This window comes from Dermochelys coriacea, chromosome 18 (assembly GCF_009764565.3).
Source record: "Dermochelys coriacea isolate rDerCor1 chromosome 18, rDerCor1.pri.v4, whole genome shotgun sequence".
In the NCBI taxonomy this organism is placed as follows: domain Eukaryota; kingdom Metazoa; phylum Chordata; order Testudines; family Dermochelyidae; genus Dermochelys; species Dermochelys coriacea.
Window position 1 is genome coordinate 9,250,145 of NC_050085.1, and position 25,761 is coordinate 9,275,905.

Below are 25,761 nucleotides of genomic sequence, written 5' to 3' on the forward strand. Positions count from 1 at the left end.
TAAGAAATATAGGTTTTATTTTAGTTTAGTTACAAAAAATAATCAGACCACTAAATGGAAGGAGCTTTTGAAGGAAAAAATAAAAGCAACAACTTTTAAATTCATCTGTATAAACATTTGCTAAAGAAAAGCAGTAAAAGAATGGAAGAAACGAATATAATCTTTTAGCAGATAACCGTATGAAAAATAATAGAGCCTCTAAATCCACCAATGGGTTTCTTCTTAAAATCTTTTACCAAAACACCAGGTTGGTCTAAAAGCAATCAAGCAACTAATTTTTCAGGATGAACATGACAATCTGAATTTTGCATACCAGTGGCAAGGATTTTTAAAACATTTTTTTCAGTAAACATCAACACTTAAATGTCAAGTCTTCTGTTCTCACACTTCACTTCCTCATCTGGACGATGACATTAAAGGTTAGTTTGGGCTTTCCATGCTTACAGGCAGGCACAAAACAATTCTATTGGTTTTCATTACAAACACCTCTTAGTGCAATGGAGGTTTCTGTGTATTCCAGTTGACCTCATCATAAATGCAGTTAGAGACATTAGTTATGTGTACGGTTTCGTTACAAAACCTGAAAGGACTGAACAACGGTGATTAGAGTTTGTCCCTTTCTTTTAAAGATCACAGTGCATGCAAAAGACATATAAAAGCATTTTTCAGAGAGGTGTTTTTCCAGCCTGAATGTTTATTGGTTGTTAAAGAGCCGTAGCTATATTCAGCAAGTTTCCCCAGCATGCCTGTGGCTTTCCCCTAATTTTTTGCAGGTGACCAAAATATTTAAGCCTGATACTGAGAAATCCCCTGCGTTTTTTCTCCCACCATGGCTCTTTCTGCACAGGGAACACTGTCTACAAACCAATTCAAGTGACATACACAGGATTATGCTAGCGCTAGCTGCATCTTCCAGAACTAGGATGTGTCCTTTTCCCTAACACCTCGGTACTAAGTGTTTATCAAGAGGGAATGCAGAGAGAGGCAGAGCTTTGTCATGAAACACAGCACTTGGGTCTCAAGTCAGCAATATGCCAAGTAACTCCTGGAGGTGCTGTGAGTCCTTAACTCCCACTGCCATCAAAGGCAGCTCAGGGAATTGTCCAGATTGTAAAGTTGAGCCGTTAGTGTATGCAACCATTTAGGACCAGTCTGTGGTGCTTAGCATCTCACAGAGAGGCAAGCCCTGCTCAAAATCCACCTTCTCGTCCGCACCCCCGGTGAAGGGAGGTGGCCTTGTCCTCATTGTATGGGCACAAAAAGTTTCAAGCAACTCATCCAAGGCCACACAGTGAATCAGTGCCAGAGGCAGGACTGGAACTCAGTGTCCCCAACTCCTCATCCCACATTCAGTTGACTGACCATGCTGCCTTAATGTGGGCTTTCCCCCACATGATTTTTGGAACGGTTTCAGCTACGGGCCTTTAAAGGGACTGATTTAAAGCATTAAGTGTAGACTGTTTCCAGAAGACCGCGTGCACTAACAGCTGCCTGAGGCACTTCTGCACAAGCAGGAGATGCTAGTCCAAAGTGCAGTACATTCAGTGCCGGGGGCATAGCCACAGTGCTTATCATACGGTTTGGTTTACAAAATGGTTCACAGCTAGAGAACACACACGAGTTCAGAACCCACAGAAAATTTTTTTTGTTTTTTGTTTTTTTAAAAGCAGAGTTACACCCCCACCAATTTACAGACGCACATCGTCACAGAACAGCTAACAGACCAATGGGAAACAGCTTACCAGGTCTTCACTTGCCATATTTACATTGCAAGACAACAGGATGATAAACAAAACCATCAGCAGCCTGTCCCTGAAGATGTCCCCACAACTCTGGATTCACAGACAAAAAATGTTTTTTATAAATTGGTCCATTCAACCATCACTTAGACAAATCATTCCGGATATTTCCCAGACAGCAGTTTGCTCAGCACCTCCTTGGCACTCTGTACCGTGGAATTCCTTTCCAGGGCTGCTGCCACCCCCCCCCCCCCCCCGCCAACCTCTGATCATTGCTTGAACGCGGACTGTAGTTCCTTAAAGGCGGCTTTCCTCTGTTTCATCTCCTCCGCCTGCTTTTTCTTCTCCTCCTGCTCGGCTTTGATCTCCTCTTCAAAGCGGCTGGCCTCATTAACAGCTTGGACCTGGAAGTTCAATCGCATTAGGCAAGGGAGTCAGAAGAGCCAACCCCACAAGGCCTTTGGCAGCAGGATTTCTCACAAAGAGTGTGAGCCAAAGCCCAGCAGAATCTAAGGGAAACTTTCCACTCCCTTCAGTGTGTTGGGGATCAGTCCCTAACAGCGAGGCTTCTAGCCGGCTCTTTGGGCACTACTCATCTACAAGTCACCATCCAATCTAGTCACATGTGAACCGGCAGCATGTGTTAAGCCACGGCACCTTTGCTGTCTCGGCTGTGATTCAGCAGACTTGCAAGGAAGAGCAGATGCTGCATGCAGCAGCTTTGCAGGCTACAAGCCAAGCTCTACCCTCGGGGGCACGCAGCTGCCATTGGCTCACATAGGAAATGCACGACAATGGGTGGTGGTAGGGGTCTGGCTCCAGAGTGGCTTTCTGTAAACCGTAGTGCGACACACACTGGTTATATAGGACATCTGAACACTGGGCACTATGGTCAGAATCATCTACCAGTCCCAGAACACCCATTACCTTGTGATAATGGAAAACACCCTCATTTGTTCCCCCTGCCCCCCTCCTAGTTGCACTAAAATGACTTCAAGTTGTATTTTTATCCTTACTTTGGCCTCGAAGAAGCTTTTGGCTCCTTTCACACCCTCCGTGGAGACGTCGATCTCCGAGAGCCGTGCTAAGGCGTGAAGCCCGCTGTCCTCCTGCAATTCGCCCGCCGCGGCTTTGCGGAAAATCAGGAGAAACTGTCAGAGGGAAGAGGCACAAAATTGCAGTAAGTGGAACTTGGCTGGAGGGCCTAAGAGAATAATCCTGGGAAGAGAGACTTGCTCTCCACTGTGTTATTTATTACTGACCAAGATGAGGGCCCCACTGCACTAGGCACTCTGCAGATACATAGGACAGTCTCTGCACTGAAGAATGTACACAATCTCCACCACCGAAGAGGAGAAGGAAAAGCTGAAGTGACTTTCCCAAGGTGTCACAAGCCAGCAGTGGCAGAGCTGGGAGACGCCAGGTCTCCTCAGTCTTGGTCCAGTGTCTTGCCCACTGAACCTGGCCCGATACAAAATGTTCAGAGTCAGTTGTATCAAGCACGAGAGGGCGAGTTAGGAGACGCCGTGTAACCAGGAAAGACAGGTTAGACACTGAAAATTAGGTCATTGGGCAGCATCACCATCTTATTTAGCTACTGTAGGACCAAACACCATGAATATTCATCTTGTGAATGACACTGAGCTGTGTCACATGTCTGCTGCACATCTGCTCATTAATATTTTAAGGGCAAATGCCGAGATAACTGCATGGAGCAAGCAAGCAAGCAAGCATGAATACCAGCTGCTCAGGGTTGCATGCACCCATGTCCCTCACAGAGAATGAAGGCGCTGGCAACTGCCTGGACAGTGCGTAAAACAGGAAGATGTAATCCCCTGAGTGCATTATTTTCCCTCGCTGCTAAAGTCTCACTTGTCTTTTTGGAAGGGGATTTCACTTGATCTGCAGAGGCTTCATTACGATGCCCCAAGAGCGGAGTGCTTTTGCACAGATGCTGTTTAAGGAGGCAAGCAGCCCGTCTCCCACAGGAAGCATGTTTAGAGCGATGCCATCCCAGGGTCTCCATGCAGTCAGTGTAACTCACTGGAAATCTCTCGCAAGGAAGGAAGACTTTTCAATGCAAGGGGCTGCATGTCCGCATGAGTGTCCTACACTGGGGGCGAGGTTCAATGCTGGAGAGACCTAGAGAGCTGCAGGAATGCAGCAACCTAAACATGACTGCCCCATTAGACTTACCCTTGTTCATATAGCACCGTAGGAGTGCACAGTGCTTCACAGCCGGAAGAATGTATTAATACCTGCCAGGAGCTTACAATCTAACAGACATAGCGATCCTCCCCTGGGTGGGGCGTCAAGAGGGGAAGACATTCTGGGGAAAGCAGGTTTAATCGTTTCTTACATTATCCTAGACAAGCTCCAGAGCAGAGATGGGTGCCAGCCGGATGCTAGGCCAGAGGGTCGAGAGGGGGGTCTGAACCGAGGACAGCGAGGACGTGAGAGGCAAAGGGGGAAGGAAGATTTTGTAGGCGAGATTGGCAGCATCCGCAAAGGCGTAAGTGGAGGGAGAGAAGGAAGGGCACAGAAGCATCAAGGCAATAGCAGAATTAGGGATGTAAATATCAGTTAAAAAGTTAACCAGTTAAAATTATATTGTTTAACTGGTTAACTGAGGTCGCTCTGGCCGGCCTGGCAGGGGTCCCTCCAGCCAGCTGGTGTGGGGCAGCAGGGGCTGGGGTCCCTCTGACCAGCCGGCACGACTGGGGTCCCTCCCGCCAGCCCGACCCGGCATGGCTGGGGCTGGGGTCCTCTGGCCAGCATGGGACTGCCGGGGTTAACAGTTAAGGTCAGTTAACGGTAAACCTAATGCTTACCGGTTAACCTTTACATCCCTAAGCAGAATGTGGGGCCCAGCAGGGTGACCACAGAAGTGGAGGCAGCAGCATTGATGGGGAGGAACATGCAGCAGATGACACCGGGGAAGGATGTTACACCACTGTGATGTTTTATCTATTTTAAGTGGAAGGGACCATCCTCCTCCAGCCTGACCTGCACAACACAGGCCACAGACCTCACCCTGTGATCCCTGCAGCAAGCCCAGCAACCTGTCATGAGCTAGTGCAGATCTTTTAGCCTTGATTTAAAGTTTATGTGATGGAGAATCCACCACATCCATAGGTAAGTTGTTCCAATGGTTTGTTGCCCTCACTGATTTAAAAAAAAGCACCTTATTTCTAGTCTGAATTTGTTTAGCTCCAATCTCTAGTGACCATTCTGCCATTGTCTATTAGACTGACAAGCCCGCTATGAAAAATCTCTTGCCTTGTAGGTACTTCTAAAGCCATGTTCAAGTCACCCCTTAACCTTTTGGTTGTTAAGCTAAAGAGATTGAGCTCTCCTAGCCTCTCCCCATCAGGCAAGTTTTCCAGACCTCAAATTTCAGCAGAAGGATTCTTGAAGGGGGGAGATGACAGCTCAGAGTGAGAGGGGACCAGCTGCATGGAGGAAGCACTCACAGTTTTGATTTAAACCCAATACAGATATTTGCAGGGAATCCAGCTCTGTTAGCAGTGACCCTGTTTGCCCTTCCATTTTCCAGGGAGAATTTCTTGCCAAAAAGAAATGGCGTGGGGCATGTTAATTTCTCATCCAACTGAATAAGGAGTGGCTGAGCACTTGTAGACCCGGGAATCAGGTTAATTGTGTGTGGTCTCCTGGGAACCGTCTTATTTAAGCGCGTGATGGACAGGGAATGGGGAGGGGCACAAGGCTGCGTTACTAGTCTTTTCCAGTTCCCAGGCTCACATTAACAACACTGGTTTTGCCAAAAGTACCTAGTAGGTGAAGCAAAAAGTGCATCACAGAGTAACAGAACCAGACCCCCTCCATCCTATCTGTCATTCCCAGCCCCGTGCCAACTCCCCCCTCTTCCCTGCTTCATCTCCCCTCGAAGAGACACTGGGCCTGGGGCCAGACTGCCTGCTGGCCCTCCGACAGAGCTAATGTGTAATGGGGACATGTTGCACTCCAGACGATGCAGGAAGAGGGTGAGCTAAGATCTGGACCAACGGCTGCTACAGGGGACTCCGAAAATGGCACAAGCATCGCTCAGACAGGAGGCACAGCGTCACGGCTCCGCACAGAGGCAGCTGGACCCCTGGTGCCCAGAGAGCTTTTCAAAGGTGGGAAGGAGGGAGAGGCCTTTATCAATCACTTGAGCAGCAGCCCAATCCTTCCCGTAGCAAACGCCCAGAGCGCACATTGACACTTACCCCCTCCCCTCTAGTGACTGGGCACTCAGCCTTTATACGCCGTCCCCCAGTGCGAAACCCGCCCACGCTGCGCAAGTCAAACTCCGGTATAACCTCACCATGTCATGGAAGCTTTGCAGATCCCCAAGAAATCAGAGTCAGACAAGCCCCTGGATTAGTGAAATGCTGGTGATTTAAAAACACGGGAGCTGAAAAAATAAAGAGCCCCAAATTTGGCAGGTTACTGAAGTCAGTGGGACTGGTCGAGGCTTAAAGATAGGCACGTGCTAAATTATCTTGCTGGATCAGGGCCAAGGGAGAGATCACACAAGCCCCACGCTGCCAGCTACAGTAACACAAAGATGCTACATCTGCGCAAGGTGGGAACCTCAATCACAGCCCAGCGGCCAGTGGCCTCCAGGTTGAAGTTGCCAGCTGTAAAACCGCCCGAATGCAGTTTCGCTGGCATTTAAGCACAAGCTTCTCCCCAGGGCACAGCTGCTACAGACATGTATACGGGGCACATGTTGAATTCTCCTGCCTTCGACTGGGAGGCCATTCCCTTAGGGCTATGGCAGAAGAAACAGGTTGGTGGATCTGGAAACTGACTCAACCCACCCTGACTCCAAGCTGACCCAGATCTAGCCCTCTAAAGCATTTCTAACACACCCATCACCATGGTATCTACATCCTTCTACAGGAGCCAATAGACACATCAGAAGAGCTTTTAGCCAGCTACTTTCTAGGGCAAAAGGCAGTCTTGTTGAATGTTCACAGCACAGATATTCAGTGGTAGAGGGTTCAGAGGCACATGCAGCGTGAGTAACTATACACTGTAACCGAGGGTACAAAGATCACGGTGGAGCAAGTGAAGGAGCAGTTGTCCTGCTCTGGCAGAGAAGAGAAACATCTAAAAGTCTCAGTATCCCCGGAGAGGAGCAGGTGCTTCCATGGATCGGGCACACAAACCAGGATGGGCACACTGTCCTGGAGCGCTCACTCTGATACTGCTCGCTAGAGAAGGCCTTACCTCCCGGAAGCTAAGCTTGCCATCAAAATCTTCGTCAACTTCTTTGATCATATTTTTCAGTCCAAGGTGCGTTTGTGATGCTCCTAGTTTTTCCATCATTAGCTTCAATTCCATCAGGTCAATGAAGCCATCTTTCCCCGTGTCATACCTAAGAGACAGAAACAATAACTACAGAGACCAGCTTCCCTTCAGAAGTTGCTAATTCAGATCCTGTGAATTTGCCTCTGTGTTATCAGCACTTTTCTAGAAGGCCCTGTCCTATCGCTCCCCATCAGTGCTGTCTTTGCAAGCCCACCTGTACCATCTCTCTATGCCGTGGATTCATTAAATACCATGGAGTCAGTGGAACTCAGGGATTTCAGTATCAAATGATCAGGCCTCTCCCAGTTGAGCTAAATGTTAGCTTAGCTAAAATCTTAGCTGTGAGCAATAGCAAGCTGTCATCCTCTGTGGGCAGCAGCTACTCGAGGAAGACATGATCATACATGATGGATGAAATTTGCTCTCCTCTTCCCACAGAGCCATGCAGCAAAGCATCAGGAGGGACATATATAACATACTAAGAGTGAAATCCACCTCTGTACAGGAGACCAGCAGAAGTGATGCAAGGAGACAGTACTGACCCTCTCTATTATGCATGCAACCCCTGATGCTTGACTACAGCCGCGCCTGAATGGCTAGTTCTCAATCAAAAAAGAAACGTAACTCCACAAAGCATCATTCCAGATGGCAGAGAGTGAATCGAAGACTTTTGCCTAGAGCCCCTGGCAAGGGATTGAACTACACACCCAGTAAATGCAATCCCTTTCCTGCTCAGGACCCTGAAGCTCTAACTTTCAATGCCCTCTCCAGCAACACAACATACAGACTGTAAAAATAGCTACAGTTAGTGACATTCAGATCCAGCTTAGGAAGCTGATCTACTGCCCAATGGTACAATTTCCCCACTGTACAAAAGCCGACCAGGTGAATACCACAACAGGAAGTTCATAGTCCATAATAAAGTAAGTTCTTAAAATAATGGATCTGCCTTTGTCTCTTAATGGCCTACCGCCATGCATTATGCAGCCTGTTGTCACTGAGTGCAAGTAAGAATTATGGTATAGCTCAGCCCCTTCATTGTACTTAGTGGGCGAGTCTGTTAGCTTTCCAGCCTCCAATCCTGGCAATAGCTGGAGCTTATCACAATGTCCACAAACAACGCCATGCTAAGGACAAAGATCAGACTCTGTGTGGGTGCGGAAAGAGCATGGGGACATGCCAACCTGAATGGGGCAAGGCAGGAAGCAAGAGCAGGAAGCATTTCAACATCGCACTACTGATTGTACAGAGTGCAGTGGCTTGCAAACAGACAAGGACAAAGCGAACAAAGGAGGAAATTACAGGGTTGGTTGTGGGTTTTTTTGCACCATTAAAATATTTCTTCAACTTATTGTTCCAAAAATTGTACAGGGGGCATAAACAAAACCAGAACTTACTACAGCAGTTGCTCTGATAAGAATCGGGGCAACCCTAGAAAGTGAGCAGAAGTTCGGGTAATGTGCCATCACTTCCTTCAGTGGAGATTCCAAGGCCAGAAGGGACCACTGTGATCATCTAGTCTGACCTCCCGTATAGCACAGGCCAGGGCACTGCCCCACGATAATTCCTAGAGCAGAGCTTTTAGTAAAACCTCCAATCGTGATTTTAAAGTGGTCAGTGATGGAGAATCCACCATGAGCCTTGGTTAATTATCCTCACTGTCAAAGATGTACGCATTATTTCCTGTCTGAATTTGTCTAGCTTCCACTTCCAGCCATGGGATCATGCGTTAAATCAAGCAGAGAAAGGGTTAAGAGCCCATTATTAAATATTTGCTTCCCATGTAGAGATGTATAGACTGTGATCAAGTCACTTTTTTAACCTTCTCTTCGTTAAACTGAACAGATTTAGCTAAGTAGATGGAATGGCGGCACTTTGGCAGTCTCAGTACACTCTGCATCAAGCAATAGCTCTCAAACGGCTTGGGGGAAGAAAGGGAGAGAGACTTGGCACAAGCCTCCAGGCCTGGCAGCTGAACTGTGAATATCAGACATGCAGAGCCCCTGCTGTAAGAGAGAGCCTCACAGATCTCCAGTTGGTGGCTTCAGCCGGTTATAGACACATCTTTATGGAACTTGGCTGCTGCACTCCAAGTTGAGTACTCTCAGGGAATTTTGTTTCCCACTCTGAGGAGGAGATGACGCATTCAGGTATGAAATTAGCTACCGGGACGGGAAGAGAAGCAATTAAGAATCTGCACATTCTAGGAAAGCCTCTCCACCCGCTTAGCGTGCAGATGATCTGCCTGGTGAGCTGTCTAAAACCTTCCTGTTAAAGGAATGAATAGTGGAAACCATACACCTCCCCAGAGGCTTATGATATTGTGAGGTTTTAGATGAAGAGCTGGTTCCTCTAAAATAATGACAGGTTTCAGAGTAGCAGCTGTGTTAGTCTGTATTCGCAGAAAGAAAAGGAGTACTTGTGGCACCTTAGAGACTAACAAATTTATTTGAGCATAAGCTTTTGTGAGCTACAGCTCACTTCATTGGATGCATTACGATGCATCCGATGAAGTGAGCTGTAGCTCACGAAAGCTTATGCTCAAATAAATTTGTTAGTCTCTAAGGTGCCACAAGTACTCCTTTTCTTTTTGGTTCCTCTAAAGTCTCTCAGGTCAATGCTCAACACGTATTTAAAAATAGTAGCCAGAATGTAGATAGCCAGGATGTGGCTGGAAGCACCTAGTATCGAAACTCATCACCAGGCATGTACCAATGGACCTCAAAACACCCTCAGTCTCCTCTCTTAGTTTCGTCTCTGGCTAGGAATTCTCTGTCACTAAGGAGTGCATAAAGAGACATGAAGTTTTATCATCCTCAGATGCAGCCTCCCATTCACGCTGCCAAGAGCTCTGTGGCTACAATTATTAGTACCGGTGTTGCTTATGATCCACTGTGTCCTGGCCCAGGGGTTCCCCATAAGGACGTCAATATCCCACTATAATAATAGTCAAGGTTCATTGTGAACATGCCCCATAAATCCCATCACAGAACATGTTTGTACTGAATGTTTATAGCAAGCATTAAGATGAGACAGGCTGTGCTTTGGTGGCTTACTCAAGATGGCTTTGAGTGTGTTTCAAAACCACCGGAGGCATGTGTGAGACCACTAAAGGCACCCGAGAGTGTCTTTTTATAGCATCTAGTTTTACTTTTGGCTTAAATGAGATTGGTTTGCAATGGTATTCAAGCCCTCCAGGACACATCCAAGTGCTCCATTTGCTTATCACTCTCGGGGCTTAGAATGCATTTGCACTAAGCATTAATAACCCCACTAAAGGGCTCCCTGCGGGGGGGAGTGGATGCTTTTTGAATGATACTTTGTGTTATTTCTGAAATTAATACTCCAGATGCTTTTCTCCCCAGTGAAGCATGCACCACTTCAGCTAAAGAATTTGTTGCAGTACAAGAGGAGCTTTTCCAGGTAAATCTTGCCATCGCTACCAAGCATGGAAGATTGGTTTGAGACCTGTGCCTTGATAATCCCCCTTCAACCTAAGCCAACCTACTTCTGAAGTGGTATCACAGCTGTACATGTGCTTTGAGTTGAGTGGATTTAATTTGCTTCATCATCTGAAGACATCCTACAACTCTTTGTTTAAGTCCTACATGGTAAAACGTGCACATGCTATATGAGGTTCAGTGTTTGCATTACTTGGCATATACGAGATTTCCAATAAAGTGATCACTCTAAATCCATTCAATAATACTAAATTAGAAAACATAGTACTCCAGAGGCAGATTAAATATAGGACTGGTGTGTGCATCAAGACAGCACCCGCACTAATGTAGCTATGCACATCCGTTAAGGAAGGAGGAAAACACATCCACTTCAGTTGCTGAATCATTATAAACTCTGAAGAGAAGTTTAAAATCTACATTAGACATTTGATCGCACTAAGCAACAGGACTGAACCCAGAGACTGATGTCTCTGCCAATATAATGGGGTGGAATAAATAACCTAAATGTTCTTATTTACCATTCTTCTTTCTGCCATGATGTCCAGACACTGGAATGTTGTGCTGAAACAAAAGGATTTCTGCTAATATACATGTCTATGTTGACAAAAGAGACGTGTATGTTAAGGCATAGAGTAGCTCTGCACTGGTTTTCAAACCAGGAGAGATGGCCACAGGATCAGTGTTTTAACAAGGACTTCATTTCTATTGAGCAATGAGAACTGGTGAATCAGCTAACCTGACAGACACTTTTCAGAGTAGCAACCGTGTTAGTCTGTATTCGCAAAAAGAAAAGGAGTACTTGTCCTGTACTGTCCAGCTGTAGCTCATGAAAGCTTATGCTCTAATAAATTTGTTAGTCTCTAAGGTGTCACAAGTACTCCTTTTCTTTCTTCTGACAGACACTGGTACTGAAAGCAACTATTATGCTGCTACGCCATTTACCTGCTCTATTAAGATTGGTTTAGAACAAGGTTGCTGTTCTTTAACGAATCAGAATAGTTTGTTCATAAACTAGAAGGTTCTTCTGATTAGGGTGAAGTCTTCATACCTACTCTTATCAGTGAATCATTGTCGGGCAGCCAACAATTGTAGAAGTCACAGATGGAAACAACCCTTTAGAACACCTCTTCCTGCAAATGCTAGATTAATCTGTCTAGGAAAGCAGATTCAAGTCATATCCATACTTAAAAATTTCACAAAGACATCTAGTGAGTTTGTTTGAAGACCCTGATGTTTTTTGTCCCTAGAATACACCTGCTGAAGTTACCTGACTTCCCTAAAGAATCATAGAAGATTAGGGTTGGAAAAGACCTCAGGAGGCCAACACCCTGCTCAAAGCAGGACCAACATCAACTAAATCATCCCAGCCAGGGCTTTGTCAAGCCGGGTCTTAAAAACCTCTTAGGATGGAGATCCACCACCTCCCTAGGGAACCCATTCCAGTGCTTCACCACCTTCCTAGTGAAATAGTGTTTCCTGATATCCAACCTAGACCTCCCCCACTGCAACTTGAGACCATTGCTCCTTGTTCTGTCATCTGCCACCAGTGAGAACAGCCAAGCTCCATCCTCTTTGGAACCCCCCCTTCAGGTAGTTGAACGCTGCTATCAAATCCCCCCCCACACTTCTCTTCCGCAGACTAAATAACCCCAGTTCCCCCAGCCTCTCCTCATGAGTCATTAACAGATGCCAGGCATATTACACTAAACACCTGGTGTCTGACACAGTAGATCCCAGCAACGTCCGGCAGGAATTACTTCATCTCCTTGAGCTGACTTATTCAGAAAGACGATGTATATGTTTGATCTGGATGATCGCTGCACCTAGCACAGTTATCCCAGCACTGCTTGATGGTTCCCCATCAGCAGTTCTTTTAGTTACTTGGCATTGTTCATCTTCAAAGCCCTTTGCAGACATCCTCCCAACACCCTTCGGACACAGGCAGATATTTTTACAGGTTTATAGAGGGGAGAAGCCCGTGGTCAGAAAGTTGAGCTCAGAACTCAGGAATTCCTGGCTCACCATTAGAGTTGGTAATTCAACGATCTGGAGCGGGTAGCCCTGATTTCAGAAGTTCTGAACTCCCCTAATCCAGCTGAATGGCAGCCCCTACCAGCCCCGCTTGCTTCAATATGGTACAAAGGGTTGGGTTTGTAGAACATGCAGGTCAACATCTTGTCTACAAAAATGAAGCTGGAACAGTGGTGGATTTAGAGTTAGTGGGGCCCTATGGGCAGCTTCATTTTTTGGGGCCCCCCCAAGAAAAAGAACATTCTCTCTTATCTCCCCTCCCCCCCGTTTTTCACTCTTTTTTTCTTCATCTTCCCCCTATATTGTAAGTAATGGGAAGTAAATGAAAATAAAGTGAGCTACCTTGATTGGGGCAAGGGTTGGGGTGCAGGAGGAGGGTAAGGGGGCAGCGCTTACCTTGGGCAGCATGGCTCCCAAAGCAACCGACACCCCCCCACACTCCGTCAGCGATTGCTAGGCGGGGGGAAGGGCAGGGGGTCCGCTGCCTGCAGGCACCGCCACCGCAGCTCCCATTGGTCGCAGTCCCCCCCCCCCCCGCCAGGGGCACGCAGAGACGTGCCAGCCTGCCAGCCTGAGCCCTGCTGCACCACCTGCCGGGCCTCGGGGCAGGTTGTCAGATATTTGTCCTGCATTTGGGGAGCCCCCCCATCATTGGGGGCCCCGTGCCACCCCACGGTTTGTTTCATGGTGAATCCGCTCCTGAGCCGGAAGACATAACAGGGGGTGGAGGTGGGGAAAAAGTTTAATCTTCCAATTTTCCAGGGTTGGAAACAACCCTTGCACAGTACTGGAAAAATGGAGCCCACTGCTTCCCAGGGATACACACCGCTCTCCATTAGGCATGGGGCGTCAGGAAGCGTCCCTTAAATCTCTGCATGGTCCCTCAGCCGAGCGGAGCCTTTCTGGCACTCCTCCAGGGATTAATAGAACAAAGGCCTTGGATCAGGGTAATTTCTGGTCCTGAAAGCGAGATCTGAAAACGCTCCTGGCAATTCTCATAATTGTGCTTCGGAGGTTGGAGATGGAAAGTCTCAGCCGTGCCTTGTCTGATCCTCTGTGAACAGAGACCTGCTTTTCAGTCCCGGCTGCCAGTTCGCGATACCCGATGCCCACGCTGCTAGCCAAAGTTAAGAGCTACCCTGCAGCACAAACGAAGGCTTGGTCATTTTTCACCTTTATCGGGAGCTAGCGCTGTGAGTAAGTGGTGGCGGGCCAAGGTTCCAGATTGCCTTCCATTAAGTATCTTGCCTGCAGAACATTCATCCAGCCCCAGCTTGTGCCGTCTGCTGCCAGAGGACAATGTTCCCCACACTGAGCAGAAGAGAGGAGAATGTGGGGCTGCCCCGACAGCCGTCTCTCTGTCTTACTCATTATGGACAACGTAGCGTAACTCACGACTTCACCACTTGTGCGTGCCACACTCTCTCCCCTGCACGAGAAGGCCTGAAGATCCCAGTGGCGTGTCTCCAGCTTCTCTGGCTGTCCTGGAGCGAAATTGGACCCGTGAAACACAGACCCGGGGACAGGTCCCCACCCCCAAGGAACCTGCCAATTGCGTTGGCTTCAGTGGCAACGGGGGTCAGGCTTCTCCTCTGCAGGGCGCTGAACAGAATAATTTGATTCCTCTGTTCAGAATTCCTTGACGCAGGCCCCTAGAGAATTAGTGATCCACATGGCTGGGATTCTCGAGCTGCTACAGTGACTCGTGTGTTGGAGAGGTGGACACAGCGAAGAGATTCCCAGACAGACATGTATCCCTTGGCTTTGCTCCTCCAAGGATGCCAAAAGGGCCAGGCCAGGCTCACTTTGCTGGGAGGGGTCAATCTCACCCTCCCCTCCCTGCCACAGTAGCTCCAGCTAAGATCAGCTGGAGAGCAGTGCCTTGGGGCCACCTCAGCTGCTGACTCTGATCCTAGTGTTAAGAACCGAGGAGGGAAATTGGGCTCTTAGATGTGGGCCAGTCAGTGCCCCCACTGTCCTGAGAGTTCAGGGGCAGAGGGACTTCTCTGTGCTGTCCAGCTGCAGGAATCCGGCACTTCACCACCATCAGCAAAGCACAGGTGATCCTGAAAACATTCCCAGGCCCACCTGATCATTTCCTTTCTTCCAGCAGGAAAATCCACAGATTGGTCCCACCTTGTTAGTTACCGCAAGCAAGACTCTTTTCCCTCTGGAGGAGGGGGGAGAAGTTGTGTTTAGGCTCTGCAACAAGCAGCCACTGTAATCGCAGCTCGATGAGCTAGAGCTGGGTCCGAATCAGGCGTGTTTGAAGCTATCATGCAAGGGGAGCAGAGGCTCTTCACAATGCAGAGCCTAAACCTGCGCCAGACTGTGACTCAGGGGCACAGTTTGCTTTTGGAGCAGCAATGGTTCCTCTCATTCCACATGCTCTGTGGGCCTTCCTACTATATTAGGAGAAAGGACGTTCTCCTGAAGCCTGGGTACATTTGGTTGAATGTGTAGCTAATGACAAAGCCAGCTTGGGAGGGGGAAAAAAAAGCTTCTGTCTAGACTGGGTTCTCTCCAAACAAATGCAGCTCCAATTCCGTGGCTACTACACTGGCTGCCTTGAATTAGGCACATGCCCCGTCTTTTCCCTTCCTTAAGTTATTCTAGGGATCCATTTTAACTTCAGTGCGATAGCCTGGGCTATAAAGGAAATCTCCCCTCTTGCTAGCATGACTCACTCTTTGCGTGCCAGGGCTGGTAGCCGCTCTCTTGCTGAAAATCCCACCGCCCTGTATGTAACCCAGTCCTTCCTCTTCGCCAGTAGGTTCAATTCAATGCAGCATTTCAACAAAGCCTCTGTCTGGATAACATTAAATACACCCTGTGGATGAATTATTGCAGTGTTGCAAATTCCCTCAGCTTCCTAACTTGGAAAGGGGGATTACCTCTCTTGGAGACAGGCTTCAATTGTGCCCCTAATGTCTGGCTAAGTGGTAAATGACCCCATTATTAGCAACCTCAAAAGAAACATCATTAGAGCATTTCTGGTTCAGAAGGGTCAGTCAACGGCTCCTTCAAATTCTTTGCTAGCTTGTGTTACTTAGTCTTCCCCAGTTCTTTGCCTCATTAAACAGGACTGTCCCAGAAACCCTTCATAATTTAAAACAGCCATGTTTAGCAGTTTGACACCAACAGATCGAATAAGGATTAGGCCAGGCAAAGAGGACAAGGACGGACTATGTTAAAACCAGGCTCCTAGCTAGAGACAGCATGTCCTTCGCTGGTTTAACCCCATCCACACCGGGTTATGTTCGCTGGCACCAACCAAGCACGATTTTTAGAATTTGGGACGTAATGCCTGTGTAGATGGAATCTGGAAGATGCCAAGATTCTAGAATCTTGGAAGTAACGGGGCTGCAATGAGAGGTGCTGGATAGGAGGGGATGGACCGTTTCTTTCTCTGAGGAAGAAGTATCCCCTAATCTGCCAACTCCTTTCAGGAAGAGAGCATGGCACACAATTCAGCAACATCTAACAGCATTTTGTCTGACATTATATATTATACCGTAGGAAAAGAAGTACTGATTAGATCTCTACCACAGTTGCTTCAGGGAAGACAGATGACTAAGTATGTGACTGACCTATACTATAGAAGCAGATGACTGTATTTCCTGTGTCTTTCTAAGCCTCTGGTTCTATGGTCTCCTTATAAAAATACTTAATTGCTGTAGCAGAGAGAAACACACACACTCAAGAGACTGCAGAAAGCAGTGAGCTCATTTCAAATTAAGTGTAAAGGTATTTGAAACTTACAGAACTAAACGTAAGTATGTTGATAGCAACGCGGCCTTTTGAGCAGGAGCTAATAAATGCAGAACCAAAAATACACCCCACAACTCAGAAGAAAGCCAATGGGGTAGAAGAGGAACACCCTGCAAGCATATACCGGAGGAGAAAAGCAGAACTAGAAAAAACAGCATGAAAGGAAGAGAAGTAAAACCTCTAAAGCCGGAACAAGCTAACACAGCTTTGGAGGTGGACTGACTTAAATCTTTACCTATGCGGTTCTGGTGACTAGGAAGGAGAAATAATTTAAGGCTAACTTTTGTTTTTCTTTAAAAGATTAGGGGAGAAGCAGAACTTAACAGAGGGATATTCATGGGCAGAGCATTACTTCTGCAACCTTTTCATTTTACAAGAAATATTTTAATTGTTGCTTTCCCTTCTGGACATCTACAGAAATGCCTTACACTGATTTAGGAAGTGGGGGATAAAGTCAGGGTCCCTTAGGTTTTGTTACTCACACACAACCAGGCTTTGCAAGCTCTGCTACTGCTACAGGCCAGCACAGCTACACTACAAGAGATTAAAAAGTAGCAATTTGCTGAATTCAATGCGACATCTAAGCCACCGTCCGAGGGCCTGATCCAAAGACCAAGGAAGTCAACGAGACACTTCCCATTGACTTAGACAAACTCTGAATCACATCTCGTGTTAATACCCTGAAAGGGAAGCAGGAGAAGGGAGAGAATGAGAAACGGTCCATTCAGTAGGTTTTAAAAATGAAGAACAAGGGAGATCACACATAGGCAGATTACAAAGCAGCTAATTACAAAATTCCTGGGTAATGCTAGATCTCAGGACCCAGACCAGTAACTCTTACTCACATGAACTGTCCCAATGAAAATTGAGCTCTGGAAATCTTAGTACAAATACACATTTAGAAACTGAATGCCTCATGCTATGATTAATCACTTCCCTATCACTGAGGTGGCCTTGGGCACTGGTGCACCTCGCTCCCTCCTGTTCTCTAACTGTGGCAAATAACAGGTTAGTCTCCTGTGGGCTCTGGTGCTGTGGTTTAGTTTTGGTTGTTGGGTTTAGTGTGAGGGTGCTGGGTGGTGTTGGTGGCCTGTATTATATCGGAGGTCAGACTAGATGATCTGGTTGTCCCTTCTGGTCTTGAACTCTATGACCCTTTGATTCCACTAGGCTCCACAGGGCGAGTATTACATCTCAGGCCTCAATGGAGAAAAAAAAACTTTCCACAGACCCTCATATTTTACCTACCAAATGTCTGTTAACACTATCAGAACGGGGGCAGTCTTGTCACTAAAAAAGGCATCTGTGCAAAAGAGGAGCAGCAAATTCATCTATACCAATGAGAAAATCTTCGGAGAACAAGTCAGATACAGAGAAATTAACACAAGAATCTGACAGGGATTGCCACTGCTCTAGTTTTCATCAATATATAGACAACACAGGCAAATCCAGAAAGTAACCTGAACTTGTATTCTGGCTACCTGGATTTGCCAGCGATTTTGGGTAGAATTCTCTAGATTTTGCTAATTATCCAAGTTATGCCAGTGGCACTAGCTTGATACATAAGAATGCAATTTGCTTGGCTTTACTCTGCAATCTAGCCTTACAGCTCCCACACAGACTCTCATTTCTCATGCTGCAGCAAAATGCTCGGAAGTGTGTTCAATGTTAGAACAAATGAGCTGAGTGTGTAGAAACTGCTCACTCTGTAGTTCTGTAATCTGAAGTAGGCATTGGAGCTGGGCCAGAATATGGCTAAACACAGCTTTTGCCCAACAATACAGCATTTCCTCATTTTAGACTGCAACATGCAATGCCCCTCCCTGAGCAGTGGGTTGTACTCCAATTTTAAAAGAACAAACCCAGATCAGAACTGGTCCAAAATTAAGATCTCTGTAGCCAGGAAAAATGTAAGTTTCAGGGGAACAGATTAACAAACCCCAAACAAACATTCCAAAACAATGCATCAGAACAATGCCCATGTAAAGTATCTGGAAGTGAAATTGACTAGGAACTTACGGTAAACAAAAGCAGAACTAGTCCATTTTTAATGTCCCAGCAGAAAAACATTTAAAAAAAAAAAAGGCCCCTCATAGTGAAAAGTAACTTATTCAAACAAAGTGTTTCCAGTATAATTTCAGATTTTGTAAAGATGAGGAAACGGTTTTTTTTCCCAATAGCATCTCCCTTAGTTCCATCACTGTATTTATTTTAAATCAGCGTCAGAGTTTAAAGCCAGAAGGGACCATTAGATCATCTCGTCTGACTTTCTATATATCACAGGCCATTAAAATTCACCTACTTACTCCTGTATGTAGCCCAGTTAAGAGCTTATGGATCCTGAAGATCCTTATGTTTTTTTAGTGCAGCCTTTCTAGTTAACACGCTCAAACTCTCTAAATATTTGTTCCTAGACTGATTTAGCTAAACACTGTTTAAATAAATGGCTAACAACATATGCCACGTCTCAGCTGGATGCTAACTTAAAATAGCTGAGCAGGAAAGGTCAGGATTTAAAGAGCAATGATAGGCCCTTATACTGATGGTAGTAACATACATAGAGCAGCATCCTTTCCACCGATTTCATCCCTGTTCCTACCCCTATTGAAGCCAATAGTAAAACTCCCAGCAATGGTGCAAGATTGGGCCCTCAAAGCATTACACAACTGACCAGGCACATTATGGGATTTTTCCACTTTGCTTTGAAGCATTTGGTGCTAGCCAGTGCCAGAGGCAGGATACCAGACTACATGGTCCATTAATGTGATCTGTATTCCTGGAATTTTAACTTGTTACACTGAGAAGGTAACGTCTGAACATCAAGCTATACATCAACCAATTTTTACAGAGGAGATCCAGTCTATTTTACTTATTAATGTTGCAGCTTGTAACTTAACCCATAGACTGCAGAATTCTTATGTTTCCAGAAGATCAAAATTTGCGTTTCTTTTCGGTTTCCATGAGAAATCTCTACAACTCTAAGGTTTCTTCCCTTATTTGAAGCAAGCTAGTACAGTAATTGTCAGAGCGCGAGCCTCAGGAGGGACTGAATGGAGAGCAACCGAAAAGAGGAATACAGCAGAAATTAATAGAGCCGGAAGTGTTGCTCTGATGTGTGAAATTTATTGCCATGTCAGGTTTTTCTAAAAGTTGCCTTCTATCCTCTAACTCTACTGAAAAGAGCAATGTCTGCAAAGCATAACAGGCACGGCCTGGTTAGCTGGGAAGAGATTGAAGGATTTTCTTGTTAAATCCAAAACAAGAGCAAGTCATCTCCAATTCTGGAAGTGGAACTTGCAAAACACACACACAGACACACACGACAAAAAAAGGTACAAGATTTCCTAAGCTTTAACTATTACAGAAGCAGCACTGGGTATTATCTCAGCATGCAGCAGAAACGCGCTCACACCACTAAGCCTTCTTGTGCAGGATCAACTTTTTCTGTAGAGGTCCGGAGGCTTCACACCGTTGGCAGACTCACTTAAAAGGAGAGGGGGGGTTTGTGCAGAGATCTTTTCCCTCCTCTATCCACAGGCACACTGCACACCCTGCTTGAAATCAAAAGCCCAGCCTCTCTCATGCAGCTAGGTCTGGCAGTCTTTTGGGGGAGGAAAGGGGGAATTCCTCATGCTCCTAATGTAACCATTCCTACTCCCCCCAGCGTCACATGGCTGAGAGTGGCATCTCCAAGCCGGCTGGAAGCCAACACCCCACTTGTGCATAGGTCGGTGATGCCCCGAGGGGCAGAGGAGTGTCTGCGGGGCAATTCTCCCCCCAAGATAGAGGCCAGTGATGCGCCCGGGGCAGGCGATGAGGATGGGGAAGCGGCTGGGTTTGCTCCTCAGGCGGGGAAGGAAAGGGGCTGGATTCCCCCCACCAGAGAAACAGGTGTCTCTGCCCAGAGGAAGGAGGCTGGGGAGGAGGAGGATCTCCATCATCTCCCCCCCCCCCCCCCCCGGCACGCAGTGGTTGCAAGTGGCTCCATCCATGCCCTGTCGTGTGTGGCTAGGAGGTCGGGTGGGGGGCTCCCCTTCTCCCCGGCACCCGAAGGCCCCCCTCTCCCCCCCCCCGGACTTTACGGGGGTGGTGGTGAGGGGGGGGGTCGCTTTCCCGGTACCCAGCACCGGCTGCCGAGGGGAGCGGCTCGATTCCCCGGTCCTCCTCTCCCCGGGCACTCACTGCGCCAGCCTGCACGGCCGCCGGCGAGCTCCCTGCCCTGCCCCCCCGGCCCCCCCGTGCCCCCCCCGGCCACTCACTGCCGGAAGAGACGCTCCATGTCGCGGATCTGCCGGCGGGAGAACTCGCGGAACTCGGGGCAGGGGTTCAAGAGCTTGCGGCCGCCGCCGGGCGAGGGCTCCCCGCCGCCCTGGCTCAGCTCCGGGCGCCGCTGCCGCCGGGCGCTCAGCTCGCCGCCCAGGGGCCCCGGGCCGTCGGGCTCGGGCGCGGCCGCCTCCCCGTCCTGCCCCTCGGGCCCGCCGCCCTCCTCGAGCTGCAGCCGGCGGCTCAGCTTCCCGGCCAGCTCGTCCGCGGCCATGGTCCCGCCGAGCCCGGGGGGCGGCGGCTGGCGCGGCGGAGACTCTGCAGCAGCCGCGGCGCCGACGGGCCCAGCGCAGGAGCAGGCGCCGCCCCCCCCCCGACTGACAGCGGGGCCCGGCTGCGGCGGGAGCGAGCCACACAGCGCGCGCGGGGCGGGGCACGGGACAGACGGACAGGTGAGGTCGGTGCACAGGGCAGGACAGACAGACAGGTGAGGTCAGTGCACAGGGCAGGACAGACAGACAGGAGGGTCAGGCTAGACAGGACAGGGGCTGGGGCACGGGACAGACAGACAGGTGAGGTCAGTGCACAAGGCAGGACAGACAGACAGGTGAGGTCAGTGCACAGGGCAGGACAGACAGAGAAGCAGGTCTCGCTGGACAGGACGTGGCTGGGGCACAGGACAGACAGACAGGTGAGGTCAGTGCACAGGGCAGGACAGACAGGAGAGGTCAGTGCACAGTGCAGGACAGACAGATAAGCAGGTCTCGCTGGACAGGACGTGGCTGGGGCACAGGACAGGACGGACAGGTGAGGTTGGTGCACAGTGCAGGACATAAAGACAGCAGGGGCAGGCACAGGACAGACAGGTGAGATTGGTGCCCAGTGCAGGACAGACAGACAGCAGGATCTGGCTGGCCAGGACACGGGCTGGGGCACAGGACGGACAGACAGGTGAGGTTGGTGCACAGTGCAGGACAGACAGACAAGGGGCGTCAGGTTGGACAGGACATGGCTGGGGCTCAGGACAGACAGATGCATCAGGTTGGTGCACAGTGCAGGACAGATAGGACAGAGGGTCAAGCGCAGGTCAGACCGACAGGAGGGACAGGCTGGACAGGACACGGGCCGGGGCACAGGACAGACAGACGCGTCAGGTTGCTGCCCAATCCAGGACAGACAGACTCAGGCTGGTGCCCAGCACAGGCCAGTCTCAGGGGCTGCAGCAGGATACAAACAAACAGGGGAGGCTAATAAGCTGCCTCTCTTCCTGACTCTCCCCCAGTCCAAGCGCCACCTCTTAGAGAGAGAGAGTTTCCTTCTGGAGCAAACTTTAGCAACCTGCGCAATTCTCTCGACCCCCTCCTATGCCCTGCACCTCCAGCTGTATCATTTCCTAGGGGAAGCAGTTCTTGGTGTGCTAGTCTTCTACACTCCCACGCTCTAGTCCAGGAGTTGTTAAATTGTCTCATAAAGTGGCCCACCTCTTAAGGAGATACGGGCCAATACACCCCTTCCCTCCCATTGATGCTGGCATGAACCGTTTTCCCTCCCACTGCCAGAACGCCACTGGCAGCTACTGCGATGGCTGACATGACAAAGTCACAAGGGTGGAAACAAGGAGAACGCTCGGCCCTACTAGACCAGCCAGCTTGCTGCAGTCCATTGGGGGTCTGATGGATGGCTGCTGTTTGGGAACCATGGGTCGAGTAGTTAGCTAGAACCAGAAGCCTAGACTCCCGGTTATATTTCTGCCTCTGCCCCAAACTTCCTATGGGATCTTGGGCAAGTCACTTAAGGCCAAATTTTTAAAGGTAGTTTAGGCTCTTAACTTCCATTGATTACTTTTGTGAATCTGGGCCCTGGCCCTTAAAGTCTCTGTGCCTGGCCTTTGCTTGTTAAACAAGGACAGACTGAGAGAGAGAGTGTGTGTGTGTGTGTCTCTCTTCCCCCTTAATTTGTGTTTTGAGATCCTTGAATGGAAGACACCACAGATTTGCAAGCTATCTACTCCCTTGTGGTGTTTGTGACCATACTGTGTGTAATAATGGCATATCTGCCCTGGGAGATTATGAGGATGCTGAGTGCAGGGAGGGACACTGGATTAGCTGGTGTGTGTAGAGATGTCAAACTAATTATCTGCCAGCATTTGAAAGAGATTAATAGGTTGGAGTTTTTTTTAATACCAAGCATTGCTACGATAGATGAACATCTCACAACAATTACAGACAAGGTAACATCACAGAATGCTATAAAAAGAAGAGCATGCTTGGCAGGTAGACCTTAAAAGGAATCGTACAAGACAGTAGCTTTTGTAAGAGCTAAGCATTATTATTGCTGCCTTTTAGTATTCAGATCCCAAATCAATTTACTTTGCACATTAAATGTTCATTAATCAACACCATTAAAGGAAACCTCTAATTTCACTGTCAGTAAAATGAAGTAGACGGGGACATAGATATTTTATGAAAAAAATACAACCCCTAATTGGGGCTCTCCCTCCCCTAGGGTGATGAGCTGATCTTTCTTCTCTCCCGCCAAGCTTCTCCTTCTGCCGGAATCCCCTGTAGTCAAGTCATAATCCTCTGTTTGTGACACTCGTCTGTTGTTGTGAAAGTGATGGTGATGGGCAAGACTTGGCACCGACATAGCAGGGTTACCCAGGAAGAGCTGGCTCAAATAAGAAAAAGAAGCCACTGCCTCCCCAAAGAGAGTATTTTTTTATTATTGTCAGGAATAAATATGTGCGCATATCTATATGTACAGAAGCACCACTATATGTGAGCTAAGTCAATGCCAGCATCAACTGACAAGTTAGAAAACGGCTGGTAGAAACACTGCATTTAAGGATGGATTTATATCCTTTTATTAAATTAATATTAAACACACAACAGCAAACTATCCCCAGGGGATGGAAAGATAGGAAAAATAGTACAAGGCCAATATGGCTCCATCAGGAACTTAAAGTGCAAACTTGGACAAATTGCTAGAGATGGGTACAAAAGAAGAGTGCAAGCATCTAGGGACAAAATTAGAAAGAGTAAGGCACAACATGAATTACATCTAGCAAGGGACAGAGAAGGCAATAAGACAGAGGTGGGCAAACTACGGCCCGCGGACCACATCCGGCCCACAGGACCGTCCTGCCCAGCCCCTCAGCTCCCGGCCGGGGAGGCGTCCCCAGCCCTCCCCTGCTGTTCCCCCTCCCCCGCAGCCTCAGGGTGCTGCGCCACCAGCGCTCTGGCCCACCGCTCCTGCCGGGCAGCTCGGAGGTGTGTCTGGCTCTGGCATGGTAAGGGGGCAGAGAGCGGTGGTCCCAAGGGGCAGTCAAGGGACAGGGAACAGGGGGCGGTTGGATGGGGCGGAGATTCGGGGGTGGTGGTGGTCAGGGGACAGGGAATGGGGGGGGTGGACAGGTGTGGGAATCCCAGGGGGCCTGTCAGGGGGTGGTGGTGTGGATAGGGGTCGGGGCAGTCAGAGGACAGGGAGAAGCGGTGGTTGGATAGGGGCAGGGGTTCCGGGAGGGGACGGTCAGGGGACAAGGAGAGGGGGGGTGGATGGGTCTTGGGTTCTGAGGGGGGCAGTCGGGGGCGGGAAGTAGGAGGGGGCGGATAGATGGAGGCCAGGCTGTTTGGGGGAGACACAGCCTTCCCTACCCAGCCTTCCATATAGTTTTGCAACCCCAATGTGGCCCTTGGGCCAAAAAGTATGCCCACCCTTGCAATAAGAGTTTATTTATATATTTTAGCCCTGGTCTACACTAGGCGTTGAGGTTGAATTTAGCAGCGTTAAATCAATGTAACCCTGCACCCATCCACATGACAAAGCCCTTTTTTTCGACTTAAAGGGCTCTTAAAATGATTTCCTTACTCCACCCCCGACAAGGGGATTAGCGCTGAAATCGGTTTTGCTGGGTCGAATTTGGGGTACTGTGGACGCAATTAGATGGTATTGGCCTCTGGGAGCTATCCCAGAGTGCTCCATTGTGACCGCTCTGGACAGCACACTCAACTCAGATGCACTGACCAGGTAGACAGGAAAAGGCCCGCAAACTTTTGAATTTCAATTTCCTGTTTGGCCAGTGTGGCAAGCTGCAGGTGACCATGCAGAGCTCATCAGCAGAGGTGACCATGCAGAGCTCATCAGCAGAGGTGACCATGATGGAGTCCCAGAATCACAAAAGAGCTCCAGCATGGACCGAACGGGAGGTATGGGATCTGATCGCTGTATGGGGAGAGGAATCCGTGCTATCAAAACTACGTTCCAGTTTTTGAAATGTCAAAACATTTGTGAAAATCTCCCAGGGCATGAAGGACAGAGGCCATAACAGGGACCCGAAGCAGTGCCGCGTGAAATTAAGGAGCTGAGGCAAGCCTACCAGAAAACCGGAGAGGCCAATGGCCGCTCCTGGTCAGAGCCCCAAACATGCCGCTTCTATGATGAGCTGCATGCCATTTTAGGGGGTTCAGCTACCACTACCCCAGCCATGTTGTTTGAGTCCTTCAATGAAGATGGAGGCATCACGGAAGCAGGTTTTGGGGACAAAGACGACGATCATGAGGAGGTTGAGGATAGCTCACAGCAAACAAGTGGAGAAACCGGTTTTCCTGACAGCCAGGAACTGTTTCTCACCCTGGACCTGGAGCCAGCATGTTTAATGATTAATTTGCCCTGGCATTCGTGGCTCTCCTGGATATACTCCCAAAGCCTTTGCAAAAGGTTTCTGGAGAGGGCAGCCTTATTCCATCCACCATGATAGGACACTTTACCACTCCAGGCCAGTAGCACGTACTCAGGAATCGTAGAACAAAGCATTGCAGTGTATGTTTGCTGGTGTTCAAACAACATCCGTTCTTTATATCTTTGCATTATCCTCAGGAGAGTGATATCATTCATGGTCACCTGGTTGAAATAGGGTGCTTTTCTTAAGGGGACATTCAGGGTGCCCATTCCTGCTGGGCTGTTTGCCTATGGCTGAACAGAAATGTTCCCCGCTGTTAGCCACGCGGTGTGGGGAGGCAAAATGCGACCTTGTAACGAAAGCACATGTGCTATGTATGTAATGTTAACAGCAAGGTTTACCGTGAAAGAGTGTACCCATTGTTCTATAAAATGCGTCTTTTCAAATACCACTGTCCCTTTTTTTTTCTCCACCCGCTGCATGTGTTTCAAGGATCACA

The 25,761-nt window shown here is 48.5% G+C and overlaps 1 protein-coding gene across 1 annotated transcript; it reads right to left on the reverse strand.

Annotated features, from left to right (window-relative positions):
* EFHD2 (EF-hand domain family member D2) lies at positions 1-20,961 on the reverse strand. Its single transcript, XM_038376942.2, has 4 exons — positions 20,581-20,961; positions 6,978-7,125; positions 2,756-2,890; positions 1-2,143 (listed from the first exon to the last, which is right to left on the reverse strand). Exons 1-4 carry the CDS (start codon positions 20,856-20,858, stop codon positions 2,009-2,011), a joined length of 696 nt encoding a protein of 231 aa, XP_038232870.1. The 5' UTR covers positions 20,859-20,961; the 3' UTR covers positions 1-2,008.
* Between the last annotated feature and the right edge of the window lie 4,800 nt (positions 20,962-25,761).